Below are 24,351 nucleotides of genomic sequence, written 5' to 3'. Positions count from 1 at the left end.
ATTCCTATTCCTATTCCTATTCCTATTCCTATTCCTATTCCTATTCCTATTCCTATCATTTCTATTTCTATTTCTATTCATTAATGTAGGGGTGAGCTCCTGTTCCTGCCTCAGCTCCTGCCCATCTAAGCAGTTTGAAAGCACGCAAATGCAAGTAGATAAATAGGTACTATTTTGGTGGGAAAGTAATGGTGTTCTGTGTGTCTCAGCATCTACTCATGTTGGCCAAATGACCACGGAAATTGTTTTCGGACAGCGCTGGCTCCCTCGACCAAGAAACGAAGATGAGCACTGTGCCCTAGAGTCCAACACAACTGACAGCGAAACTGAAAAATGTAAACCTATAGTTGTCATCCTGACAAATTTGTAGCATGGGAGGAGTGTCCATCTGCAGAACGGGATCAAAAGTTTGTGTGTGCTCTCTGTTGCAATCTCAGTCTTGATTGCGATGCACTTACAAAACAAGTAGGGCTTGGATCAGGATGCTCAACTTCTTGCAGATTTTGACTTCTCGTGCAGAAACCACTGAGACAGGCGACTTCAGAAGAGGGAATTAAAAAAGTTGGATGAAAAGTGCTTTGGAAAAAGCATCTTGTCTACTGATGGACAGTTTCCCATCGTTGTCAGCTCACATATCATCAAAAGGTTCTTGCCCTGCCTTCTGATGCTTTGATAAATAGGTTGTCCCCCTCATCTCTGTGACAGCCCCTCAGATATTGGACCACTGCTTTAACGGATAACTAGAACTGCAGAAAAAACAATTGCTACCAACCTGCCTTCCATTGAGGACCTGTATACTGCACGAGTCAAAAAGAGGGCTGGGCAAATATCTACAGACCCCTCACATCTGGGACATAAATTCTTTCAACTCCGACCTTCAAAACGATGCTATAGAGCACTGCACACCAGAACAACTAGACACAAGAACAGTTTTTCCCCGAAAGCATCACTCTGCTAAACAAATAATTTCCCACAACACTGTCAAATTAACTAGTAAGACTGTATTACTATTCTTCTTCTCATCCTTACTAGTACCTATCTCTTCCCACTTATGGCTATATCCATGTTGCTTGTATCTTTACAACTTACATTGTTTTTATTGTTTCCTAGTATGATTTGATTGCTTATTAGTATCCTATGACTATCATTAAGTGATGTTTCTTATGATTCTTGACGAATATATTTTGTTTTTTCTTTATGTACACTGAGAGCATATGCACCAAAGACAAATTCCTTGTGTGGGTTTCAAATTTTTTTACTACCGGTTCTGTGGGCATGGCTTGGTGTGGCTTGGTGTGCGTGGCTTGGAGGGCATGGCAGGGGAAGGATATTGTAAAATCTCCATTCCCACCCCACTCCAGGGAAAGGATACTGTAAAATCTCCATTCCCTCCCCACTCCAGGGGAAGATTACTGCAAAATCCTCAATTCCTCCCGATCAGCTGGGACTTGGGAGGCAGAGAATAGATGGGGGCAGGCAAGTAAGAATTTTTACTACTGGTTTTCCAAACTATCAAAATTTCCACTACCGGTTCTCCAGAACTGGTCAGAACCTGCTGAAACCCACCTCTGGTCCAATCATACTTGGCCAATGAAGAATTATATTCATATCTCCCCTAGTCCTTCCTTTCACTAGGCTAGACATTATAATAATATCTAGGAACGGAATAATATTTAGAAAGTATAAAAGGCAAAGAAGCATCATGGATGGAACCCTGTTTTCAGCTCTTCATTTTTTCAGAATGTCAACTCGCAAAGCATCGGTAGCCTGCTCTCAAGTTGCCACAGGCTAGGGAGGATGGGAAACCGGCGAAACGGCCTGGCAGCCAAAGACAGATGCACATTCCATGCTTATCTCTCTCAAGGCTGTATCCCAGGGTTACCCACAGCAGCCGAAGGGGAGTGACCGCTACAACCCACAAAATTGCTCCATTGGCAAATGTGACACACCCTGGGGGGGGACGGGGGGGGGAATAGGATCATAATTGGGACATAAATTACATAGGGTCAGAGCTGGCTTCACTTGGGAATGTGCCGACATGAAGCTCCTAATAAATAACTGGATTTCTTTTGAAGCTCGGCTTGAGACTCACGATTTAATTAGGGCATCTGTCGGAACCCTGACATAAACAATAGTGCTCTACAAAGAATAATGAACATCAGGATTAACCACGTCTCGTGTTTTTCAGCTAAAAAAGATGACTTACCTGGTCAATGACCCAAGGGCTGTAGAAATGCCCATTCTCTGAAGGTTGCCACCAACGGAGACGCGTAGAGGGGGAACGAGCTTTTAAAGGGATTTCCAAAGCGATGTACCGTCCGATATTGCTCGAATTGCTGAAGAGAAATTCCTGGAGTAGATTCCATCGGAGTCCACCATTAAGGGAATATTGTAACAATACCGGCTGACTCCTGGGGTCAGGTACGGCTTTGCCACATCCCAGCCTCATGAAGAATTGCACAAATCTACATTAAGCACGAAAGAGCCCAAAATCAGAACAAATGTATTATTACTTTTGGTTGGAGAAGACACGAGTCATTCCATTTTTGCCACAATGAATAGCACTATATTGTTATGCTATTCTGCTGGGTATATATCAATGTGGCTTAAGCCTTTGCCTCATTTTATTTTAACACGCTACTTGCTTTTACTCTTTGTATTTCGGTTATCCATTAGAGTGGCATCAAAAGAATTTTTTTTTAAAAGCTATTTTTCCTCCAGGCGTCAGCATGAAATCAACAAATAGACAGATTTACTTATAGAGTGCACTTCCCACTAAATTTAAATCTGCATTGAAATTCTCGTGATTTTAGCCCAGGAACTTGGCAGCATATAAAAGACAAAGCGTAAAACACACAGCCACGAGCTACATTTGTTTGTTTATTAATATACGTATAATCTTCCGGTTTTCCAGAAGATGGAAATGCAGCTTCATAAAACCCAAAACGACGGTTCCAAGAAAGGATTTATGGAATTATCCTGGCCTAAAATCAGAAATCAGCAATACTGCTTCACTGAGTACATACAATGAAGGGCCAATTGCAGAGATCAAAGACACGCCAAAGAATAATGCTCAACAGATAACCAAAATTTATTTCACATCCGTCATAAAACATTATGGCATTTAAAATGTAAATATGGAGCTGGCATTTCTTCTTATTTTCTTTTTATTATATTTAAGCTAGAGTTGGTCCATAGATAAAAGCACAAAGTGACAGCTCTCAACAAGGGATGGTTTTATCTGAATTCACAAGAGAAGCAAAATTAGGCATTTTTTTCTATCACTTCACAGAAGGAATTCAAATGCCACGGCCCTCTTGCTTATAAGCAGGATAATTTGCCACCAAAATGCAATGTGGTATTTTTCCAGTGGTTTCATTTTATAGGGACAGCTTACTGTCTATTTGGAAAATGCGATACATATAAATTAAGCCCTGTGGCAGAGAAAAATAAAAATATGCAGAAGAGGAAATAGTGTTAAGCCTTATGTTAATAAAAGAAGTCCAGAAGACATAAAGGCCGTATTAAAATGCAATTTTTACAGAGTTTTTAAATCAATTTTTCATCACAAGATACCAAGGGTTAAAATACATGTCTGAAGAAAATAGGATTTTTTTTTTAGATGCTTACAGTCCGAGGGGGATAATTTCAAGCCCACCCAGTAACTTGTAAACAGGAGCTTTAATTTTAAACTAGTTTACTTTTTTTTTTTGTTCTTTTTAAATGCAACCTCATTCATCAAAGAATTTCTAATCAGGTGCAGAAGACACTAGAATTTAACAGTTGCTATTTTAAATAGCTCAACACCAGCTTGTTCAGAATCTGGCAGTTATTATTCGTAAATAAATGTTGGCAGTTCAAAGCAAGCTTGAAAATATTTTGGAACTCCAAACGAAGCATCCAAAGAACATCTTGGCAATAAACGCCACATTTCAATCATGGTTCACCATCAAGCAGCCCATTACTGAGCAGTTTAGTATGCAAGAGAGTTCAATCTGTTAAAATTAAAAAGTTATTTATACTACAGGAGATGTCGGTCTCCCCGTTAGTGCGGTAACCCGTAAAGCCAACTGGAAAAGATTTATAGAAGCTGCTTGGTTTGTAAAAAGAAAAAAGAAAATATTTCACAGGAAACTCTCTTCTCCAGGTAGCCCTCAATTTATGACCAAAATTGAAACCAGAAGTTCTGTTGATAAGCGAGGCAGTTAAGTAAGTTTTGTTCCATTTTATGACTTTCCTTGCCACAGTTCTCAAGTGAATCACTGCGGCTGCTAAATTAGCAACTCGGTTGTAAAATGCATCTGGGCTCCCCATGGCCTTTGCTTGTCAGAAGGTCGCAAAAGGGGATCACGTGACCTTGAGACACCACAAATGTCATAAATACGAGCCACTTTCCAAGCCTGCGAAGTCTGAGCATGTGACGGTGGGATGTTAAAATAGTTTTAAGTGTGAAAAAGGGTCCTAAGTCACTTTTTTGCGGTACCCTTGTAATTCTGAATGGTTACTTAATGAATGGTTGTAAGTTGAGGACTACCTGCATGTTTTTTCACCCAACAGGTGATGTGACAAGAAAAGAATGATAAATAAAACTTTTGAGTGACAGTCCAAAAATGGCCCGAAAAACAGCCCGAAAATGGCCTGAAAAACAGCCCAAAAGTGACCTGAAAAACAGCCCGAAAATGACCTGAAAAACAGCCCGAAAATGGCCCCAAAATAGACCGAAAATGGCCTGAAAAACAGTCTGAAAATGGCCTGAAAAACAGCCTGAAAATGACCTGAAAAACAGCCCGAAAATGGCCTGAAAAACAGTCTGAAAATGGTCCAAAAAACACCCTGAAAATGGCCTGAAAAAAATGAAAATGGCCTGAAAAACAGCCTGAAAATGGCCTGAAAAACAGCCTGAAAAACTGGCTGAAAATGGCCTGAAAAAAAAAAAATGAAAATGGCCTGAAAAACAGTCTGAAAATAGCCTGAAAAATAGCCTGAAAATGGTGCAAAAAACAGCCTGAAAAAAATGGCCTGAAAAACAGCCTGAAAGTGCCCCCCAAATGGTCTGTTTTTTGGCCATTTTGGGGCTGTTTTCAGACTGTTTTCCGGCGCTCTGGCGCCTGCAAAACTAGAAGACCAGCTGGTGAAGGCATGCATGTCCACAGAGAGGGCTCTGCATGCCACCTCTGGCATGTGTGCCATCGGTTCACCATCACAGCCCTTGTTGTGACTCGTCCTCCCTCCTCTCCTCAGCTGGGATCCTCCCGTCTCCAACCGGGTCTTTTATCAGACTCCGAGTCTGATAATGAAGATGAACGGCCTGTTATGCCTCCAGCCCCTGGCCCTGGCCCCATGCCCGGAGAGGATGCCAGGAGTGAATGAACAAGCCTGATAAACCTCACTCATACAGCGTGTGTTCCTTTGGCTCAGCCTTCAGAGGAAGCCAGCCAGGTGCTGGAATTACTGACAGCAGATCCAGCTGAAAACAATTCAAAGTAGTAGGACCCTCGCTTCCGGAGATCTGAGAGGCGACGCCAGCAGAAGGAGGGGTGGGGCAGGCCTGGATAAATGCTGAGTCATGGAGCCACACCCCACAGCCTATATAAAGGACCTGCTTTTGGCATTCCAACCTTGAGTCAAGCAAAGTCTTATCGAGTTTGCTGATACCGGACCCTATCGCTGAAGTCACCACTTGGACTCCTGCCTGCCCTGATAAACCTCGAAGGGACTTGGCAAGCTGCAAAGGCTTGGTTGCCAAGTTTGCCATGGACTTCCTTGACTCGTTCGTCGGAGTGGCGGGTGGGACACGACAGCCCTAGAGAAAGGAGTCAACGCAATTGTACTTGATCCATTTGTGAATGGGCGTTACCTAGCTTGGGATAAATCCAGATCTTGGGTCATCAACATTCGCAATCCTTCCTCGTTAAAGAAGAGGTTGTTTCCTCCGGACAGGATTCCACATTTCCTGGATGGTTTTCCGCCACTCACCAGTAAAAACCTGTCCGACTCCAGTTGACCTGAATGCAAAGAGAGATTGGCACTGCTTTAGGAATGACCGTCAGGCATTTCTGCTAGGAATTGGAAATTCTCTGCATCAATGAATAAATGCTGGGTCAATTTCCTATGAAGTTTGATTTTGTCCAGTGGATTAAATTTAGCCGGTCTGGATTAATGTTTTATTTATTATTTTCAAAGCGATGATTAAAAATGGAAATTGCTTTCTCAATCCCTCCTCGATTTACAACGACAATTGAGGCTAAAATTTGTATTGCTAAGTGGGAAAGTTGTTAAACAAGGTTTGCCCTATTTTACGACCTTTTCTGCCACCGTTGTTAAGTGAATCGTTGCAGTTCTTAAGTTAGTAACAGGATTGTCAAGTGAATCTGGCTTCCCCGTTGGCTTTCTGCGCCAACCCAGAAAGCTCAAACTGCCCAAGGAGCTGCTGATCCACTTCTACAGGGGAATTATTGAGTTTGTCATCTGCACCTCCATAACTATCTGGTTCGGTTCCGCAACCCAACAAGACAGACACAGACTTCAGAGAATCGTTAGAACCACAGAAAAAACAATGGCTCCCAACCTGCCTTCCATTGAGGACCTGTATACTGCACGAATCAAGAAGAGGGCTGTGAAAATATTTGCAGATCCCTCACATCCTGGACATAAACTGTTTCAACTCCTACCCTCAAAACGACGCTATAGAGCACTGCACATCAGAACAACTAGACACAAGAACAGTTTTTACCAAAGGCCATCACTCTGCTAAACAAATAATTCCCTCAACACTATCAAACTATTTACTAAATCTGCACTATTACTAATCTTCTCACCGTTCCTATCACCCATCTCCTTCCATTTATGACTGTATGACTGTAACTTTTTGCTTGTATCCTTACGATTTATATTGATATTGTTTCCTCATTCCTTATTTGTACCCTATGACTATCATTAAGTGTTGTATCTTATGATTCTTGATGAAGGTATCTTTTTTTTTTATGTACACTGAGAGCATATGCACCAAGACAAACTCCTTGTGTGTCCAATCACACTTGGCCAATAAAAAAATTCTATTCTATTCTATTCTATTCTATTCTATTCTATTCTATTCTATTCTATTCTATTCTATTCTATTCTTGTCAAAAAGTCGCAAAAGCAGATCACATGATCACTGCAACTGTCATAAATACGAACCGGATTGCCGAGTGTCTGAATTTTGAACACGTAGGCATGGGAGGCTGCAACCGTGATAAGGGTGGAAAACAGTCATGGGTCACTTTTTAAAGTGATATTGTAACTTTGAATCGTCATTAAGTGAATGTTTGTAAGTCAAGGACTACCTGTAATTTTTGACTTTTATTTCCCACTAGGGAAAAGATAAAACAGATTTTGTTGTTCTGGTTTTTTAAAGAAAGGCAGAAAAATTCAGAGAAGCGAAGCAACTGGACGCAGAGAGAAAAAGGACGTGGAGGTGATAAAACCTAATTATATTGTTCTTTCTTCTAGATCAGGGGTGTCAAACTCAAGGCCTGGATCCGGCCCACGGGGTCCTTAGATCTGGCCTGCGAGGCCGCCCTGGAAACAGCGAAGGACCGGCTCGCAGTACGTCTGCCTGTGGAAACGGAGTTTGGGAGGTCCATTTTTGCTGCCAGAGGGTTGCAGGAGGCCACGGCAGCCAAAAATGGAGCTCGGGAGCCCGTTTTCGCAGGCATAGTGCTTGGGCCGCCACAGGCGCCCTTGATACAAGTGATGTCAAGCTGGCCACGCCCACCCTGGCCCCCTGAGGTCAAACACAACCCTGATGTGGCCCTCAATGAAATCGAGTTTGACACCCCTGTTCTAGATCTAGTCCAATGTTTTGGCTTGCCTGAGTGAAGAGGAGTTGTCTGGAGCCACAAAGACAACATATAATACAGTTAATGTAATAAATAACGAACTTCCTTTATTTTTTCTATATTTTTATTATCTAGTGGGACCACATTACTAGATGTCCAGAGCGGTGTGCAATCCCATGAGCCATGGGTTGGACACAACTGTTCTAGATGATGTTTTCATGAAAACAGTGGGAGTAACATATCTATAAAGGAAGGAATATTTGGCCTGAACCAATGAGCTCTATTATATCTATATATAAGGAGTAATATAGGGATGTGGTGGCTCAGTGGCTAAGATGCTGAGCTTGTCGATCAACAGGTCGGCAGTTCAGCGGTTTGAATCCCTAGTGCTGCGTAACGGGGTGAGCTCCCGTTACTTGTCCCAGCTTCTGCCAACCCAGCAGTTAGAAAGCACGTAAAAAATGCAAGTAGAAAAAATAGGGACCACCTTTGGTGGGAAGGTAACAGTGTTCCGTGCGCCTTTGGGGTTGAGTCATGCTGGCCACATGACTACGGACAGCTCTGGCTCTTCGGCTTTGAAATAGAGATGAGCACTGCCCCCTAGAGCACATATGTTTTTTTAATGAGCTCATCTTGATGGTTTGGCACCAGGACATTTTCCCCCCCACAAAACCTTAGTACACTCACCATACCTTCAGAGTGCAGTGGCTCACTAGGTTAGAAAGCTGGGCTGACAATCGGCATACTTGCGTTTGAGTTCTGTTGCTGCCATGTGACAGGATGAGCTCCCGTCACACGCTCCATCTCCTGCAGTTCAAAAGTGGGCAACCACGAGTAGATAAATGTATACCACTTCAGTGGGCAACCTTCACAGGGACATAAAAGGTGCCCCTAACTGGGCATCCCCCCGGCAACGATGATGTCATTGGCAAATCCTTTCACTATGGAAGCACTTTGGTCTAAGTACTATACCTTCAAAATCATCCTTGAGAAAATCAGGGTTCTTGGTGGTTATTCTACAGGTGGGTCCAGAATATCCAGGATCACAGATGCACTTGCTACCATTGATACAACTGCCGTGTCCACTGCACATCTCCTCACACTGTGGCCCTATGTATACGTTGTCGATGGCCCAGGTCACCGGTTGAGACCCAGCGGGATAAAATCCTTGATACCATCTGAATCTCACCAACCTGAAACAGACAGTTGCATTAACTCTTTATCGTCTTGCGTTATAGGATGTGCTTTGAGGATCGTTCCATAGGGGGCAGCATAAGCGATAACTTTTTATGTTTTTAGCACCAAGAGAAGAAATGACAGAAAATTCAAGCTGCAGATTTACGTTTACAATTTATGTAAAGAATGGAAACTGCTGATAGTTTCTCCCTTAGAAAAGACAAAATATGTTTAATGCTGTCGTGATAACAGAGTATGGGCGGTGGTGGGATTCGGCCGGTTTGGGCTGGTTCGGACGAACCGGTTGTTAAATTGTTGGCTGGCCCCGCCCCTTTCCGCCCCTTCCAGGCATCCCCACGTGCCCCGTTTTGGCTCCCAGGTAAATGCAGGGAGGCCTACTAGGCCCAAAATGGGCTGTGGGGAGGGGATTTTGAGGCACGGCCCCCCACCGTGGCCTGTTTTTGCTCCCAGGAGGCTGCAGGGAGGCCTACTAGGCCCAAAACGGGGCACGGATATGTGTGGCCACCCCCCACCCCCCCGTGGCCAGTTTTTGCTCCCAGGAGGCTGCAGGGGGACCTACTAGGCCCAAAATGGCGTGCGGGGAGGGGGTGCGCCACGGCCCCCCCTGCGGCCTGTTTTTGCTTCTAGGAGACTTTAATCGGCATACAATAAAATGAAAATACAATAATATTTCCTTTCCAACTCTATTATTGTATGGTCTATTACTAACTTCTGGAAAGTCCCTAGAAGATAAGTCGTTACAGAAAGGCACTGGGCAGAAAAACATGGAATGAGAGTTTTGAGCCATTCCACTTTTATAGCTGAGCTGGTGTTAGCTTAACATTTGTTTTTGGTTTTTTTGATACACACATTTTTGCATTGCTGCAAGTTGTCCTGAAAAGCATGATTCTATTTGTTTCTACTGCTGAACATTCTTATCTCAAGGGTGTATGTGTATGTTTGAGGGGATTGTGGTAGGTCAGGGCGGCAAGAAAATAAGCTGCCCTACATTGGCGTTGTCGGGCGAAGAAAAAAACAACAACAGTCAAATAATATGGAGTGTGCTTGTGTGGCTTTGGCACACAACTCTGGCAGGCATTTGGCTCCCCTCTTTGATTGACAGACTGGAAAATTAGAGAAAAGGTTTGCGAATGTGACTTGGAACAGCAGGGATGCTAAACATTCTGGGATTAAAGTTGGTACAAAAATGCATGTTCACATTTAAAAATTAAATGTTTTGTTTAATTATTAAACAACGGGGGGGGGGGAGTGTGTTTCTTTTGTTTTGCTCCAGTTTTTCAAGGGATTGTAAAGTCTGCTGTATTTTTTTAGTATTTTGTCACTCGGCAGAAATGCTTCTTCTCACAGGCGATACATGCACGCTGATCATTGGTGGAGATTCTGAACAATCCAGGTCATGGTTGTCCGAAAGGTGCTTTTTCAAGAGGCAACTGGACTTTCTTTGTTTCTTTTTCTTTAAAGATGTTTTGCTTCTCATCCAAGAAGCTTCTTCAGCTCTGACTGGATGGTGGGGAATGGAAGGATTTATATCCCTTGCAGACAGCTGGTCACTTGCATCCTTTTTAGAGAGTCGTTGAGGCCGCTTGGAGATTTATCTGTGTCCTCAGGGTCACCTGAGTGGGTGCGGAGCCGCCTTGGGGTTGCTGAAAGGACTGCGTTGTGAAGTTGTGCTTTCTGCAGGATGTTTTCTGCCCTGTGTCTCTTCGCTATTGAAGAGAGGCACAGGCTGTTAGGGACGAGTCTGTGTTGTCTCCATCTCAAATCGAAGCGCAAAGGGTACCTGTAGGCGGCCATTTTGTTTCCCGGAAATCCGTTCATAAATCCCGCACCGTTTGAAGGATGTTCATCCCAAAGTGCATAGCTAAATGTCGATGGAGATTCTCAGTCATCCAGGTCTGTTACAGCCAGCGCCTGTCTTCAACAGTGAAGGGACCCAAGCAGGGATGAGATTCTACCGGTTCAGACGGGTTCGGGTGAACCCGTAACTCCGACGATCAGCTGGGCCCACCTGCCACCTGTGCGTTCCTTACCTTTCTCTTCACAGCTGATTAGCGCGGCAGAGCGGATGGCCTTGCCTCAGCTGTTTTAATTGCCCAGCACTAATGCAGGAGGTGATTTTTTGTTGAACTGTGCACGCGCCCACAGCGCGTGTCTGGCATGGCTGCAGGCGCCCGTGAAGCAAAGCGCACGATCACCGAACTGGTTGTTAAGCTGGAAGGATCCTGTTATGTCCTCATAATTACGACCGCGTCTCAGCCGGGCTAGTTGCCAAGCGTTCTGATTGGCTGAGAGGCAGGCACTAAAAGAGCGGGAAATGGGAGTCTTCCTGTTGGTTCTCTGTTTTGACAGCTAGTATTAAAGCAGCTGTCTTGTTGTTCTTAATGGGAGAAGCCGGTGCGAAGTTGATTCATGGTTGTTATCATTCCTGTCAGTTATTGAAGTATTCTTGCATCAGACAAGCCTCTGTGTTATATTAATAAGTTCTTAGGACAGAATAGATCCCACCGCTGGAGCCAAGGCAGAAAAATATCCTGCAGAAAGCACAGCTCCACCAAACAGTCTTTTCAGCAATTCCGAGAAGGCTCCACGCCCATTTGCACTACTCAAGTGACCCTGAGGACAAACCTCCAAGTGGCCTCGATGACTCTCTTAAAGGATGCAAATGACTAGCTGTCTGCAAGGAATATGAATTCTTCTGTTTCCCACCATCCAGTCAGAGCTGAAGAAGCTTCTTGGATGAGAAACGAAACGTCTTCAAAGAAAAAACCAGAACGTTTTATAATATTTTATATATTTACGATAAATTATCGTGCATGTACCCAGATATGCAAGCAAAATGTTGGAGATGCAATTTGATGATGCTTCATATTTTCATATTTGGTGGACTTATAAGGATATAAAGGCCTTTTGGATAAAAATTTGGTGGATTTTACAAAATGTTTTGAAAAAGAAGATAAAGTTCCTGCCGCAATTTTTTTTGTTGGGAATTATTACGGACTGTACAGTAATCGAGACTAAATTGATTTTAAATCTAATAACAGCAGCAAGATTACTAATAGGACAATACTGGAAGAAAAAAGAAGTACCTACAATAGAAGAATGGATATTGAAGGTTGCCAATTTGGCTGAGATGGCGAAGATATCAGCCTTTTTGAAAGACAATACGCAAGAAAGATACTTAAAGGAATGGGAAAAATGGATTGACTATATTCAAAGTAGATATCAGACTAAGAGTTATCAGACTGTTTTTGAATGATTACGATGTATTATTTTTGATTGTTTTCGGGGGAAGTTAGGAACTGATGAGAATTGTAGGAGTATAATTAAGTTGGGACGAAATTTTTTTAGCATATGTTTGTTTTATTTTAACTATACCTTGTGCTCGTTCCGGGAAGTCGGGGGAGGGGTTGTGAAGGGAGGGGAGGAGGGGGGAAAGGGGAAAAAAATTTTCTGTAAAACCTTTTGAATAAAAAAAAGAAAAAAAGAAAAGAAAAGAAAAAACCAGAAAGTCCAGTTGCTTCTTGAAAAAAAGCACCCGTCGGACAATCATAACCTGGATTGTTGAGAATTTCCATAGAAGTTCCAAGCAATACAGGTAGTCCTCCACTTACAACGGTTCATTTAGTGACTGTTCGAAGTTACGACATCACTGAAAAAGGTGATTTAGGACCATTTTTCACACTTACAACCGTTGCGTTCAAAACTCAGATGCTTGGCAACTGATTCATAATTATGACAGCTGCAGCATCCGGAGGGGGTCATGTGATCCCCTTTTGCGACCTTCTGACAAGCAAAGCCGATGAGGGAAGCCAGATTCACTTAACAACCGTGTTGCTAACGTTAACAACTGCAGTGATTCACTTAGCAAATGCGGCCAGAAAGGTCATAAAACGTGGCAGAACTCACTTAGTACATGTCTCACTTAGCAACAGAAAATTTGGGCTCAATTATGATCGTAAGTCGAGGACTACCTGTATAATCACAAAAGAGTTTTATATTAGGGATGTCATGAATGCTTCCCTGAACTATGTTCTCTCGAACTCACTGCCTAGTAACGCTGTTTATGGTCAGATGGTCTAGTTCGAAGCATGCTTATGCTGTTGCAACTATTATCACTTCTCAGCTTGCTAATGAACTAGGGGAAGGAATGAAGGGGGAGATGAAATATAGGCTCCAGACATCGATGAGCTGTGAGAGCCAAGGACACTTCGGCAGGTGTTTGCCAAAACCAAAGACTTTTTCTCATAACAATACAATGACACTCCATTGGACAATGTGACCTGCACTATTAGGGGGACGGAGAATTCTAAACTTTAATTATGTGGGTTTGTGCGGGAATTAGACAGATCTGGTTTTCCCCCCATCAGTGCCGAAATGATGTACTCAATAAAGTTTTGCATTCAGAGATTGGATCGTCTCGACCGTGCTTGCTTTGGTTGGGTTTGTCAGTCGGAACGTTGATGCAGATATAATCAGTTAACCTTGCTTACAGAATGCAGAAAAATAAGAGACAGGGATAGAAAATAGGTGAGACAGAAAACAATTTCTTACCCACAAAGATGTAGCTTTCCAAAATGGATGACTTCTCTTCTCCAGCCCTGGGTTGTTCCAGCATAGTAGGTGCTACTTGGATGATGCTCAACTGAGCAGAGAGAATTGAGATAGCTGCTGCTACTATAGCATAAAGGAAGAAGCAGGTGCCAGGTTGCGCCCAGGTCTCGGGAGAATTCAAGTTTCACTGGGTCAGCAGAAGAACTATCTGTGGTGCAGCCGATATTAATCTAAAATCAAACAAATCCTTCATGTTGAACTCAAGGATATTCAAGGATACTCAAGGATACTCAAGGATACTCAAGAGTACTGCATCCAGTTTTGGTCACCACAGTATAAAAAAGATGTTGAGACTCTAGAAAGAGTGCAGAGAAGAGCAACCAAGATGCTTAGGGGATTGGAGGCTAAAACATATAAAGAACGGTTGCAGGAATTAGGTATGTCTAGTTGGATGAAAAGAAGGACTAGGGATGATATGATAGCGGGGTTCCAATATTTGAGGGGCTGCCACACAGAGGAGGGGGCCAAGCTATTTTCTAAAGCACCTATAGGCCAGACAAGGAATAATGGATTGAAACTGACCAAGGAGAGATTCAACCTGAAAATAAAGAGAAATTTTCTGACAGTGAAAACAATCAACCCATGGAACAGAAGTTGCCTTCGGAAGTTGTGGGAGCTTCATCACTGGAAGCTTTCAAGAAGAGACTGGACTGCCATCTGTCAGAAATGGTGTAGGGTCTCCTGCTTGGGCGGGGATGGGGGTTGGACTAGATGACCTACAAGGTCCCTTCCAACTCTGGTAATCTGTAATCTCTGCATTGCACACAATAAAACAATAACACCCTGAATCTTTCTGTAAAAATTGAGGTGTGATTCGGGGAGGATCTCAAATGGAGACGTGGCTACAATCCTTTCATCTATTTATTTACTTATTGACAGAAGAGAATGTAGGTAGCTCAGATTTGAACTATGGGGCCCATGGTGCTCTCTGAGTTTGGTTGTTTCTTGCAAACGCTTCATTATCAAACTAGGTAACAGCATCAGTGCGCTAATCAAACACATTTAGCCTATGCCCACAGGCTGTTCATAGATAAAATACTCCTTGTTACAACACACGGAGCTAGGTTTTATGCGGTAGCGCTGCCTTGTCAGTGTTGCTGCGAGTGGTCTTGGCAGTTCCTTGATTGGGCTGTTATTTACTGATAGCTTGCAAGCTACTAGTATATTAAATGAGAGCAATCCCCACTCCCTACTAGCACTGATGATGTTACCTAGTTTGGTAATGAAACATCTGCAAGAATATAACCAAGGTCAGAGAACACCAAGGACACCTCATTTCAACCCTGATCTACAAATATTCTCTTCTATCCACTATCTAATCTTTTGTTCCTCTCTTCCCTTGAAACCTTTGAAGGAGATATAAGCTATAGATGTAATTAATCGTTAATCAGAGTGGAGCTGCAAGGGCCCTTGGAGGTCTTCTAGTCCAACCCCCTGCTCAAGCAGGAGATACTACTTCAGACAGGTGGTTGTCTAGTCTCTTCTTAAGGACCTCCAGTGAGGAAGCACTCACAACTTTTGAAGGCAAACTGTTCCACTGGGTAATTGTCCTCACTGTCGGGAACTTTTGGGAAATTTCTCCTTAATTCCAGGTTGCTTCTCTCCTTGGTTAGTTTCCATCCATGGCTTCTTGCCTTGCCTTCTGATGCTATGGAAAATAGATTGGCCCAGTGGTGAAGTTTAATTTTTTTTTACTAACGGTTCTGTGGGCATGGCTTGGTGGGCGTGGCAGAGGAAGGATACTACACAATCTCCATTCCCACCCCACTCCAGGGGAAGGATACTGCAAAATCCCCATTCCCTCCCACTCCAGGGGAAGGATACTGCAAAATCCCCATTCCCTCCCCACTCCAGGGGAAGGATACTGCAAAATCCCCATTCCCTCCCCACTCCTGGGGGAAGGATATTGCAAAATCCCCATTCCCTCCCTACTCCTGGAGGAAGGATACTGCACAATCTCCATTCCTACCCCACTCCAGGGGAAGGATACTGCAAAATCCCCATTCCCACCCCACTGCAGGGAAAGGATACTGCAAAATCCACATTCCCTCCCCACTCCTGGGGGAAGGATATTGCAAAATCCCCATTCCCTCCCTACTCCTGGGGGAAGGATACTGCAAAATCTCCATTCCCTCCCCACTCCTGGGGAAAGGATACTGCAAAATCCCCATTCCCTCCCTACTCCTGGGGGAAGGATATTACAAAATCCCCATTCCTTCCCCACTCCTCGGGGAAGGAAATCCCCATTCCCTCCCCACTCCTGGGGAAAGGATACTGCAAAATCCCGATTCCTTCCCCACCCTGGGGCCAGCCGGAGGTGGTATTTGCCGGTTCTCCTAACTACTCAAAATTTCCGCTACTGGTTCTCCGGAACCTGTCAGAACCTGCTGGCTTTCACCCCTGGATTGCCCCCCTCTTCTTTGTGGCAACCCCTCAAATGTTGGAATACTGCTATCATGTCACCCCTGGTCCTTCTTTTCGCTAGACCGGCCATAGCCAATTCCCGCAACTGTTCTTGATACGTTTTTGTCTCCAGGCCCTTAATCATCTTAGTTAATGAATGAATGAATGAATGAATGAATGAATATAGAAGCACACAATTTGGTCCTGTCTACAAATGCTAAAAGCATAATATTAATTACCATAATGTCTTTTAATAAAATGTGTTAGCTGGAACAGATTCTACGAGACTCCCCTGATGGTTTTTTTAACCACCATGGACTAAAACAACAGTCTTCCTATATACATAACATAATATGAGCTTCCTATTATTAGGTCTAATCAACTGCAGATCTGCAATCAGAATGACACGATTTGGTTCATTAGCTTCAGAAATCTAGAGTGGCAGCTCCTGTACTATCTATAATAACATCTTTTTTATTAACATCTCTCAAACATTTTTTTTTTTTAAAAATAAAATAAAATCTCTTTCCTAGATGCCTAGGTGTTGGGTATAACTCTTCTGGGATAAAAAAAACTGAAAAATGCTTTCCTTCTGAATGTGACCTCAAAAGCTTTTGTTGGGCATGTTTTTAATCTATATTTTAAAATACAAAACCGTTTGCATTCTATATATTATTAATTAGTTGCCGTGACAAATTGAAACGTGGACGAATAAGCCGTCAGGGGAAGCTTTTGCTAAAAATACACAAGGTGAACATCCTGTAGCCCCTTACAACTGCACAAGAATGTGCTGGGACTATTAATGTTTTGCAGAAACGTGTTAGCACAAATTTATGTATTATGTTTCAGCTTCGATTTTAATGAAACCCTTGAATGCAGCATATATATATACTCTGATGGCTGTACTGAGGATGCAGTTACTTATTTCGGTTTAGTGCGTGGACGTCAATATTCCTTTCTGCCTGTCATCTGTTTAATATCACAATTTACATCACAATGTTACAATCCTAAAATCTTCCCTTTCTCATGTTCTCATTTTCTTAACCTGAGTCCTTGTTGCTCTCTAAACTTGGTTGTTTGCTTGGAGACATTTCATTACCCAACTAGGTAACATCATCAGTGTCCTTGAATGTGCTGGTCTTTATGTATTAGGCAGTTCCTACCCTGTTTTCCCCAAAATAAGACCCAACCGGAAAATAAGTCCTAGCATGATTTTGCAGGACGCTCATAATATAAGCCCTACCCCCAAAATTAGCCCCAGTTAAGATTGTCAGCAAGATGGACGCATTTAGTACTTTATTTCCCCAAAAATAAGACCTAACCAGAAAATAAGTCCTAATGGGTCTTTTGGAACAAAAATTAACATAAGACCCGGTCTTATTTTTGGGGAAATACGGTAGATACTCATAAATCAGACTAACATGGAAGAAAGAAGAATTACCTACAATTGAAGAGTGGACACTCAAAGTATCAAATCTGGCAGAAATGGCAAAAATCTCTGCTTACTTGAAAGACTATACACAAGAAAAATATATTTTAGAATGGAAAATGTGGATTGATTATATTCAAAATAAGTATCAGATAAAAAAATATCGAATAGCATATGAGTAAATTTAGGAAATATTTTGTATTAGATATATTTCTGAAGGAGAGGGGAATTGAGAGTGTGATTAAGTGTGGAGTGACTAGAGATTATAATTTAGGAATTATTTTAGATTATGATTGTTAGTTTTGATACCCTGCATTTTGTTCTGGGAAGTCGGGGTGGGGGGTGGGGGATAAGGGGGAGGGGAATTGGGGGGTTGAGGCTAGTGATGGAGTGATGGTTAATGTACAGGGATTATTGAAGATGTATAAATATAATTAATGCAGGGTCGGGTCTGCCCAGTTACCATTTTAGAATGGTGGGGAGGGAGAAAAGAGAGAGTAGGAGGTAGGAAAGAGGAGAAGAGGAAGGAAGAGGGGTAGAAGAGGGAGAAGGAAGGTGTAGGGTGGAGGGAGGAGAGGATGTAGATAAGAGAAGGAGAGGAAGGTTAGGAAAGTAAAAGAAGGTAGAAGAGGGAAGAGTGTTAAAAAGGGGGGTGGTGACTGGGCAAGCCCGACTAATTGTATATAACTGTACATTGGATGAGTTGTTTGACATGATTGTAAAAATAAAACTTTTTTATGAAAAAAAAATAAAATAAATCAGACTAACATGATCCTTCCATATCCTTCAAAAAAATGTAAGATACCCTGAGAAATGCTAAAGCAAAGATTCAAAACACTTTGACAGCAAGAAGCAGAGCTAAGTGAGTACCTCAAACTGAATTATGGTATTTTCGTTTACGTTCAGATCTCTCGTTGTGATTGAATGCTCTCCGACTTCATTTGAAACAAATACCATAGCCGAATCTTCTTCTCTGTTGCGGGAGCAAAAGTGATATATTTCACGATGTGGATTGTTAACTTTAGTCAAGGCTTCTTTTTCTGAAACACTGATAACTGTCTGGTTTGGTACGGCAGCCAAACGGGACAGACACAGACCTCAGCGGACAGTTAGGACTGCAGGAAAAAAACACAGTTGCAAACACGCGGCCTTCCATTGAGGGCCTGTACACTGCATGGGTCAGAAGGAGGGCTGAGAAAATATCTATAGACCCCTCACATCCTGGACACAAACTCTTTCTACTTCTCCCCTCCAGACGCTGCTACAGGGCATTGCAGGTAAAAACAACTAGACACAGGGATGTTTTTTCCCCTCGTGCCAGCACTCTGCTTGAACATCTAATCCTCATAGTACTCTCTTACGCCTAAGCATATTTACCCACGTAGTATGAATGAATTGTTATTCTTCTTCTCATCTTTTCTACTACCTTCTCTTATTGGTATCATTATTATGATGAGTATCATTCCATTGCTTTGCCTGAACATTGAGAGCTTCTGCACCAGAGACAAATTCCTTGTGCATTTAATCATACTTGGTCAAATAAAGACTATTCTCCTCTGGTTGTTCCATTTAACTCCATTTCAAATTATTCTATTCTATTCTATTCTATTCTATTCTATTCTATTCTATTCTATTCTATTCTATTCTATTCTATTCCATTCCATTCCATTCCATTGTATTGCATTGCACTCCATTCCATTCCATATTTTCTTTTCTTTTCTTTTCTTTTCTTTTCTTTTCTTTTCTATTCCATTCCATTCCATTCTATTCCATTGTATTGCATTGCACTCCATTCCATTCCATTCCATATTTTCTATTCCATTCCATTCCACTCCATATCATATTTTCTTTTCTATTCTATTCTATTCTATTCTATTCTATTCTATTCTATTCTATTCTATTCTATTCCATTCTATTCTATTCTATTCTATTCCATTCCATTCCATTCCATTGTATTGCATTGCACTCCATTCCATTCCATTCCATCTTTTCTTTTCTTTTCTTTTCTTTTCTTTTCTTTTCTTTTCTTTTCTTTTTTTTCTTTTCTTTTCCTTTCCATTCCATTCCATTCCATTCCATTCCATTGTATTGCATTGCACTCCATTCCATTCCATATTTTCTATTCTATTCTATTCTATTCTATTCTATTCTATTCTATTCTATTCTATTCTATTCTATTCTATTCTATTCCATTTTACTTCACTCCATATTTTCTATTCTGTTCTATTTATTTCTATTCCATTCCATTCCACTGCACTCCACATTTTCTATTCTATTCTATTCTATTCTATTCTATTCTATTCTATTCCATTCCATTCCATATTTTCTATTCTATTCTATTCTATTCTATTCTATTCTATTCTATTCTATTCTATTCTATTCCATTCCATTCCATTCCATTCCATATTTTCTATTCTATTCTATTCTATTCTATTCTATTCTATTCTATTCTATTCTACTCTATTCTATTCCATTCCATTCCATTCCATTCCATTCCATTCCACTCCATTCCATTCCATTCCTACATATCACTATGTATACTCGTGTGTTTATTTTAATACATACGGTGCTCCTTTGGAGGAATATGGACAATAAAGTCCAATGTTGCCACCAGGATAGAAAAACCAGTTGTCTTCCTTTGGCCCCAAATCAAAGGTATCCGAAAGGATCACAGGATTTTTCAGATTATTTCCATCAATAATGAAGTCATCTATAATCCAAATCTCCTCCTTCTTACCTAGGAAAAGTAAAAAAAATAAATAAAATCCTGATAACGATTGGTCTAGTTGTTAGGAACCACTATAAAATAATTGTATGCAATGGGATAGTTAATTAGTTGCCCCTAAGGGCTTCCTAAAGCACTTAATAAGAAGTTATTATGTTTAGTAATATTTTCACGCGTAAATTCCAAATCATAAACTTCATAATGATAGGTTGACATAAAGAGATAACTTTAATTAATGCTTTTCTATTAGGAACATTAGCTCAAGCACACTGAGTTTGTCATTAAGAACATGCCACTGAATTTTGCTTGCTGCTCAAATTGAATCATAATGTACTGGTAATCCTCAACATATGACGGTAATGGCACCTGCTCATCCCAGTCATATGCCACAACAGAGGTGGGATTCACACACCTTCCCTACTGGTTCACAGTCGTGAGTGTGCTGTTTGCTTACACGTGCCACTTTCCGTGCATGCTCGGCCTTTTGTGCATGCTCTTTGCTCTTGCACGCGCCCTTCTGTGCATGCACACGGCCTCCAAAACGCGGCTAAATAGGGAAGCATTAAATCCGGGTGGGGCCTACTGCAATCGGTGCTACCTGTTCACCTGAACCGGACAGAGCCGGCTGAATCCCACCACTGTGCCGTAACAGTCGATTTTACAATCTTTAATACAGCGGATGTTTAACATTATTGTTAAATGAATCTGCAGTCATTAACTGAACACCGCAGTTGTTAGGTGAGCCAATGGTTCCCTAGGCCACGCTTTTGCCAAAAACTGGAAATCAGTACCAGTTTTCAACAAAAGTGTCATAAAATAAGGGCCGCGGTGTGGCTCAGGCTGTAAGAAGCCTGTTATTAAAACACAGCTGCCTGCAATTACTGCAGGTTCTAGTCCCACCAGGTCCAAGGTTGACTCAGCCTTCCATCCTTTATAAGGTAGGTAAAATGAGGACCCAGATTGTTGGGGGGGGGCAATAAGTTGACTTTGTAAATATACAAATAGAATGAGACTATTGCCTTACACACTGTAAGCCGCCCTGAGTCTTCGGAGAAGGGTGGGATATAAATGTAAACAAAAAAAATAAAATAAATGTAGACGTGTGATCACACAACTCTGCAAATGGCTGTAAGTGCAGCCCTGTTGCTGAGCAACCAACGTTCAGTCATGTGACCATGAAACAGGCCCCCATCAGTCAGAACTTTGAACCTGGGTCGTAAATCCCCCTTTTTTTCAGTTCGGTTGTAACTTTGGTTGCTAAGCAACCGATTGCAAGACTGCCTGTTATTTCAAGGGTGTCAAACTGGGTTTCTTTGAGGGCCAGATCATGACTGAAGTTCTCCTCCGCGGCCTGCTGGTAGGGAGACAGAACGAATGCCTCCTGCAACACTTTGCTGGTCAAAACGGGGCCGGTCCTTTGCTTTTTCCCTGCGGGCCAGATTTAAGTACCCCGTGGACAGTGGTGAAATCTGAATTGGTTTACTACCGGTTTGCTGGCTCACGCGGGTCAGCTGTGATCGTCAGAGCCTTTTTTTACCTTTTAAAAGCACTTTTTTTACAACCTATTCGGCCGAATAGACTGGAAAAAAATGCTTTTAAAAGTAAAAAAAACAAAAGCCTCTGATCATCAGGCAGCTCAGCTGTGATCGTCAGAGCCTTTTTTTTTATCCTTTCAAAAGCATTTTTTACAACCTATTCCTACCATTCGGGTGAGAAAAGCGAGCGAGCCGGAAAGAAGCGGCAAGCGGGTGACCGGGCAATTGGGAGGGCATGGGCAGGGGAGGGCCCCAGGGATTTTTGCTACCGGTTCTCTGAACCACCCGCTGCCATCGCTACTGGATCAGCCGATCCGGTCTGCATTTCACACCCCTGCCCGTGGGGTGGATCCAGCCCGCGGACCTTGAGTTTGACAACTCTGCTGTATCTCAAAGCCATCAAAATTTAGATCCTTCGTTCTATACCGTTGTTGTAGGGTTGCCAGATCCTGAAACGGGTAGCACTGTTTCGCGCGGAATATGGCAGCGGGATGTTAATGAAAAGGACATCCGTTGTTTGGGTGAAGTAAAACTCATCTATCAGATGCCACGTGATTCCTCCGTTGACGGAATACTGGAGCAGAATAGAATGAGATCGCTCCGGGGTACCTGGAACATAAGAGAAGACATCGTCATTGATGTCGTCTTTGGCAGCAACGACACGATGACTCAATTACGAAAGCTTACCGTGGTGTCGAACTATGATATCACGTTGACTTAAGTTTCTAAAATAGCCTTTACATAGTGGTCAATAATACAGCCCAGGTTTGAAAATGCAACAAACTCTGATGTTTTGGGCTTATTTTTTGAGGATGGTACAAGTTACTGGTATATATGGAGGAAGATAGATTATTTTTGCATTAATAGAAGAATCCGTCTTTTTGTTTCCTGTACTTTAAAGTATTCTGTACTTTAAGAAAACACCAGAATTTCTCCCCCCAAAATATGACATAATGTTAAATATTGTTCTGTTCAAAGTTTTTTTTTTCACAAAGAGGAATTTTGCCTATTGAAAAGCAGCAGCCTGTTGTAGTCTCGGGTGAGATAATTTTCTGGTTAAACTGCAGATTCAGGCAAAAGTTTTATGACAAGATGAATCCCAAAGAGCAAAACAGTTCGGATTAACTGACGCCGGGTTCTGTTAAGAGCTAAATCTAGAAAGGCAGAAACCAGTAATTCTCAATTTGAGAAAGTCAAATTGTTGTGTCTTGCCCGCCCTCAGAGCAGCCGGGGCCTTCTTATCTGCTCCCGAACACGGAGGAATGTATGCCTCCCGGCCCCAGTCCTGGCTCCATGCCCAGACAAACTGCAGAAGAAGGAGCACCTCCCTGCCCCAGCCCTGACTCCATGCCCAGGCAAACGGAGCAGCTAGACCCCTCCCCCTCCTCCACAGCATGTGAGCCTGAGGAGGGTTTATTACCAACAGCTGATTGGAGTAATCCTCGCATCAGAAGATTGGATAGGCGGAGGCAACAGAGGGAAGGGAGGGGCAGGCCTTAATGAGTGCTGAGTCATGGAGCCACACCCCATGGCCTATATAAAGGATCTACTTTCTGGCAGTCTCTGAGTCAGGCAAAAGTCGAACTTATCTTGCTGAAGTCACTTACTGGTCTCCTGCCTGCTCTGAGGACTTTGCTAGGACTTTGGGCAGAGCTGCAGAGGCAAGCCTGATTCGGATTTCCCTGACCCGGCCGTCAGCGGAGGAGTGGGACACGACACAAATAGTCAAATTGCCAAGTATCCATGAATTCAGAAAGTTGGGAAGAAAAAGGCTGGAATTTAAACTCTGGAGCACAGACCTAACTAAGGGCTTTGATAGTTTTATATTACAGAAGACAAATAATTGGATCTTCTTGTTTGTAACAAAGAGTCTAATCTCTTTTCATTTCTGAGTTTCTTCTGCCAAATAAGCAGGGGTTGGATTCAGCAGGTTCGGACTGGTTCGGACGAACCGGATGCTAATTTTACATCTGGTTCACTGAACTGGTAGTTGTAAGAACTGGCTGGCCTGCCCCTCCCGCCCCACCCAGCCCCTCCCAGGAGTCTCCACACGGCCTCTTTTGGATGCGAGGTAAGTGCAGTGCCCACACGGAGGCTAAAAACTGGGCCTCTTGGATGTTCCGGAAGTCCAGAAATGGGCCTGTTTTCGGCCTCTGGAAGGCCTCCGGAGCCCAGGGGAGGCCATTTTTGCTCTCCTGGAGACTCGAGGAAAACATCTGGAGCTTGGGGAGGGTGAAAACACCCTCCCTCCACCATGGTGCAGGAGGTTGAGTAGGCCACACCCACCTAGCAACCGGGCAGAGAAATGGTTGCTAAAATTTTTGAATTCCACCCCTGCAAATAAGCCTTTGTGCGGAACAAGTGTTTGGAGTCTGTGATTTAGTGCCATGTTAACAGTATATTATATTAGTATAAATAAGTATAACATTTAGTATTAATCCCCACAGATTTCTGGGGAACATACTACAGTTTGGAGGTATTACAACACAAGTAACATCTTTTTAGCTTTATTAGGTCACTGTCGCTGCGTCTTGGTTCTGAGTCACAATGGTTTGTTTGTGAACTAGCTTCCTTTTTGGACTCGGCAAGGATTATAGTAATTTATTGTTACTCCTGTTTGGTGTAGCGTTT

General features: G+C 42.6%; 1 protein-coding gene across 2 annotated transcripts in view; it reads right to left on the bottom strand.

Annotated features, from left to right (window-relative positions):
* RELN (reelin) overlaps positions 1-24,351 on the bottom strand; it is a 457,527-nt gene that overhangs the window by 75,566 nt on the left and 357,610 nt on the right. For both annotated transcript variants that reach the window (XM_058190565.1, XM_058190566.1), the window contains 7 exons: positions 22,147-22,329; positions 20,026-20,197; positions 18,331-18,433; positions 13,569-13,798; positions 8,793-9,013; positions 5,858-6,005; positions 2,207-2,465 (listed from right to left, as the gene is read on the bottom strand). In XM_058190565.1, the coding sequence (XP_058046548.1) occupies positions 2,207-2,465; positions 5,858-6,005; positions 8,793-9,013; positions 13,569-13,798; positions 18,331-18,433; positions 20,026-20,197; positions 22,147-22,329 (1,316 nt within the window). The remainder of the gene's footprint in view (positions 1-2,206; positions 2,466-5,857; positions 6,006-8,792; positions 9,014-13,568; positions 13,799-18,330; positions 18,434-20,025; positions 20,198-22,146; positions 22,330-24,351) is intronic.

Source organism: Ahaetulla prasina, chromosome 7 (genome assembly GCF_028640845.1).
Source record: "Ahaetulla prasina isolate Xishuangbanna chromosome 7, ASM2864084v1, whole genome shotgun sequence".
NCBI classification, from domain to species: Eukaryota; Metazoa; Chordata; class Lepidosauria; order Squamata; family Colubridae; genus Ahaetulla; species Ahaetulla prasina.
The sequence above is the reverse complement of the archived record's forward strand: the minus strand, read 5'-3'. Positions and strand labels throughout refer to the sequence as shown.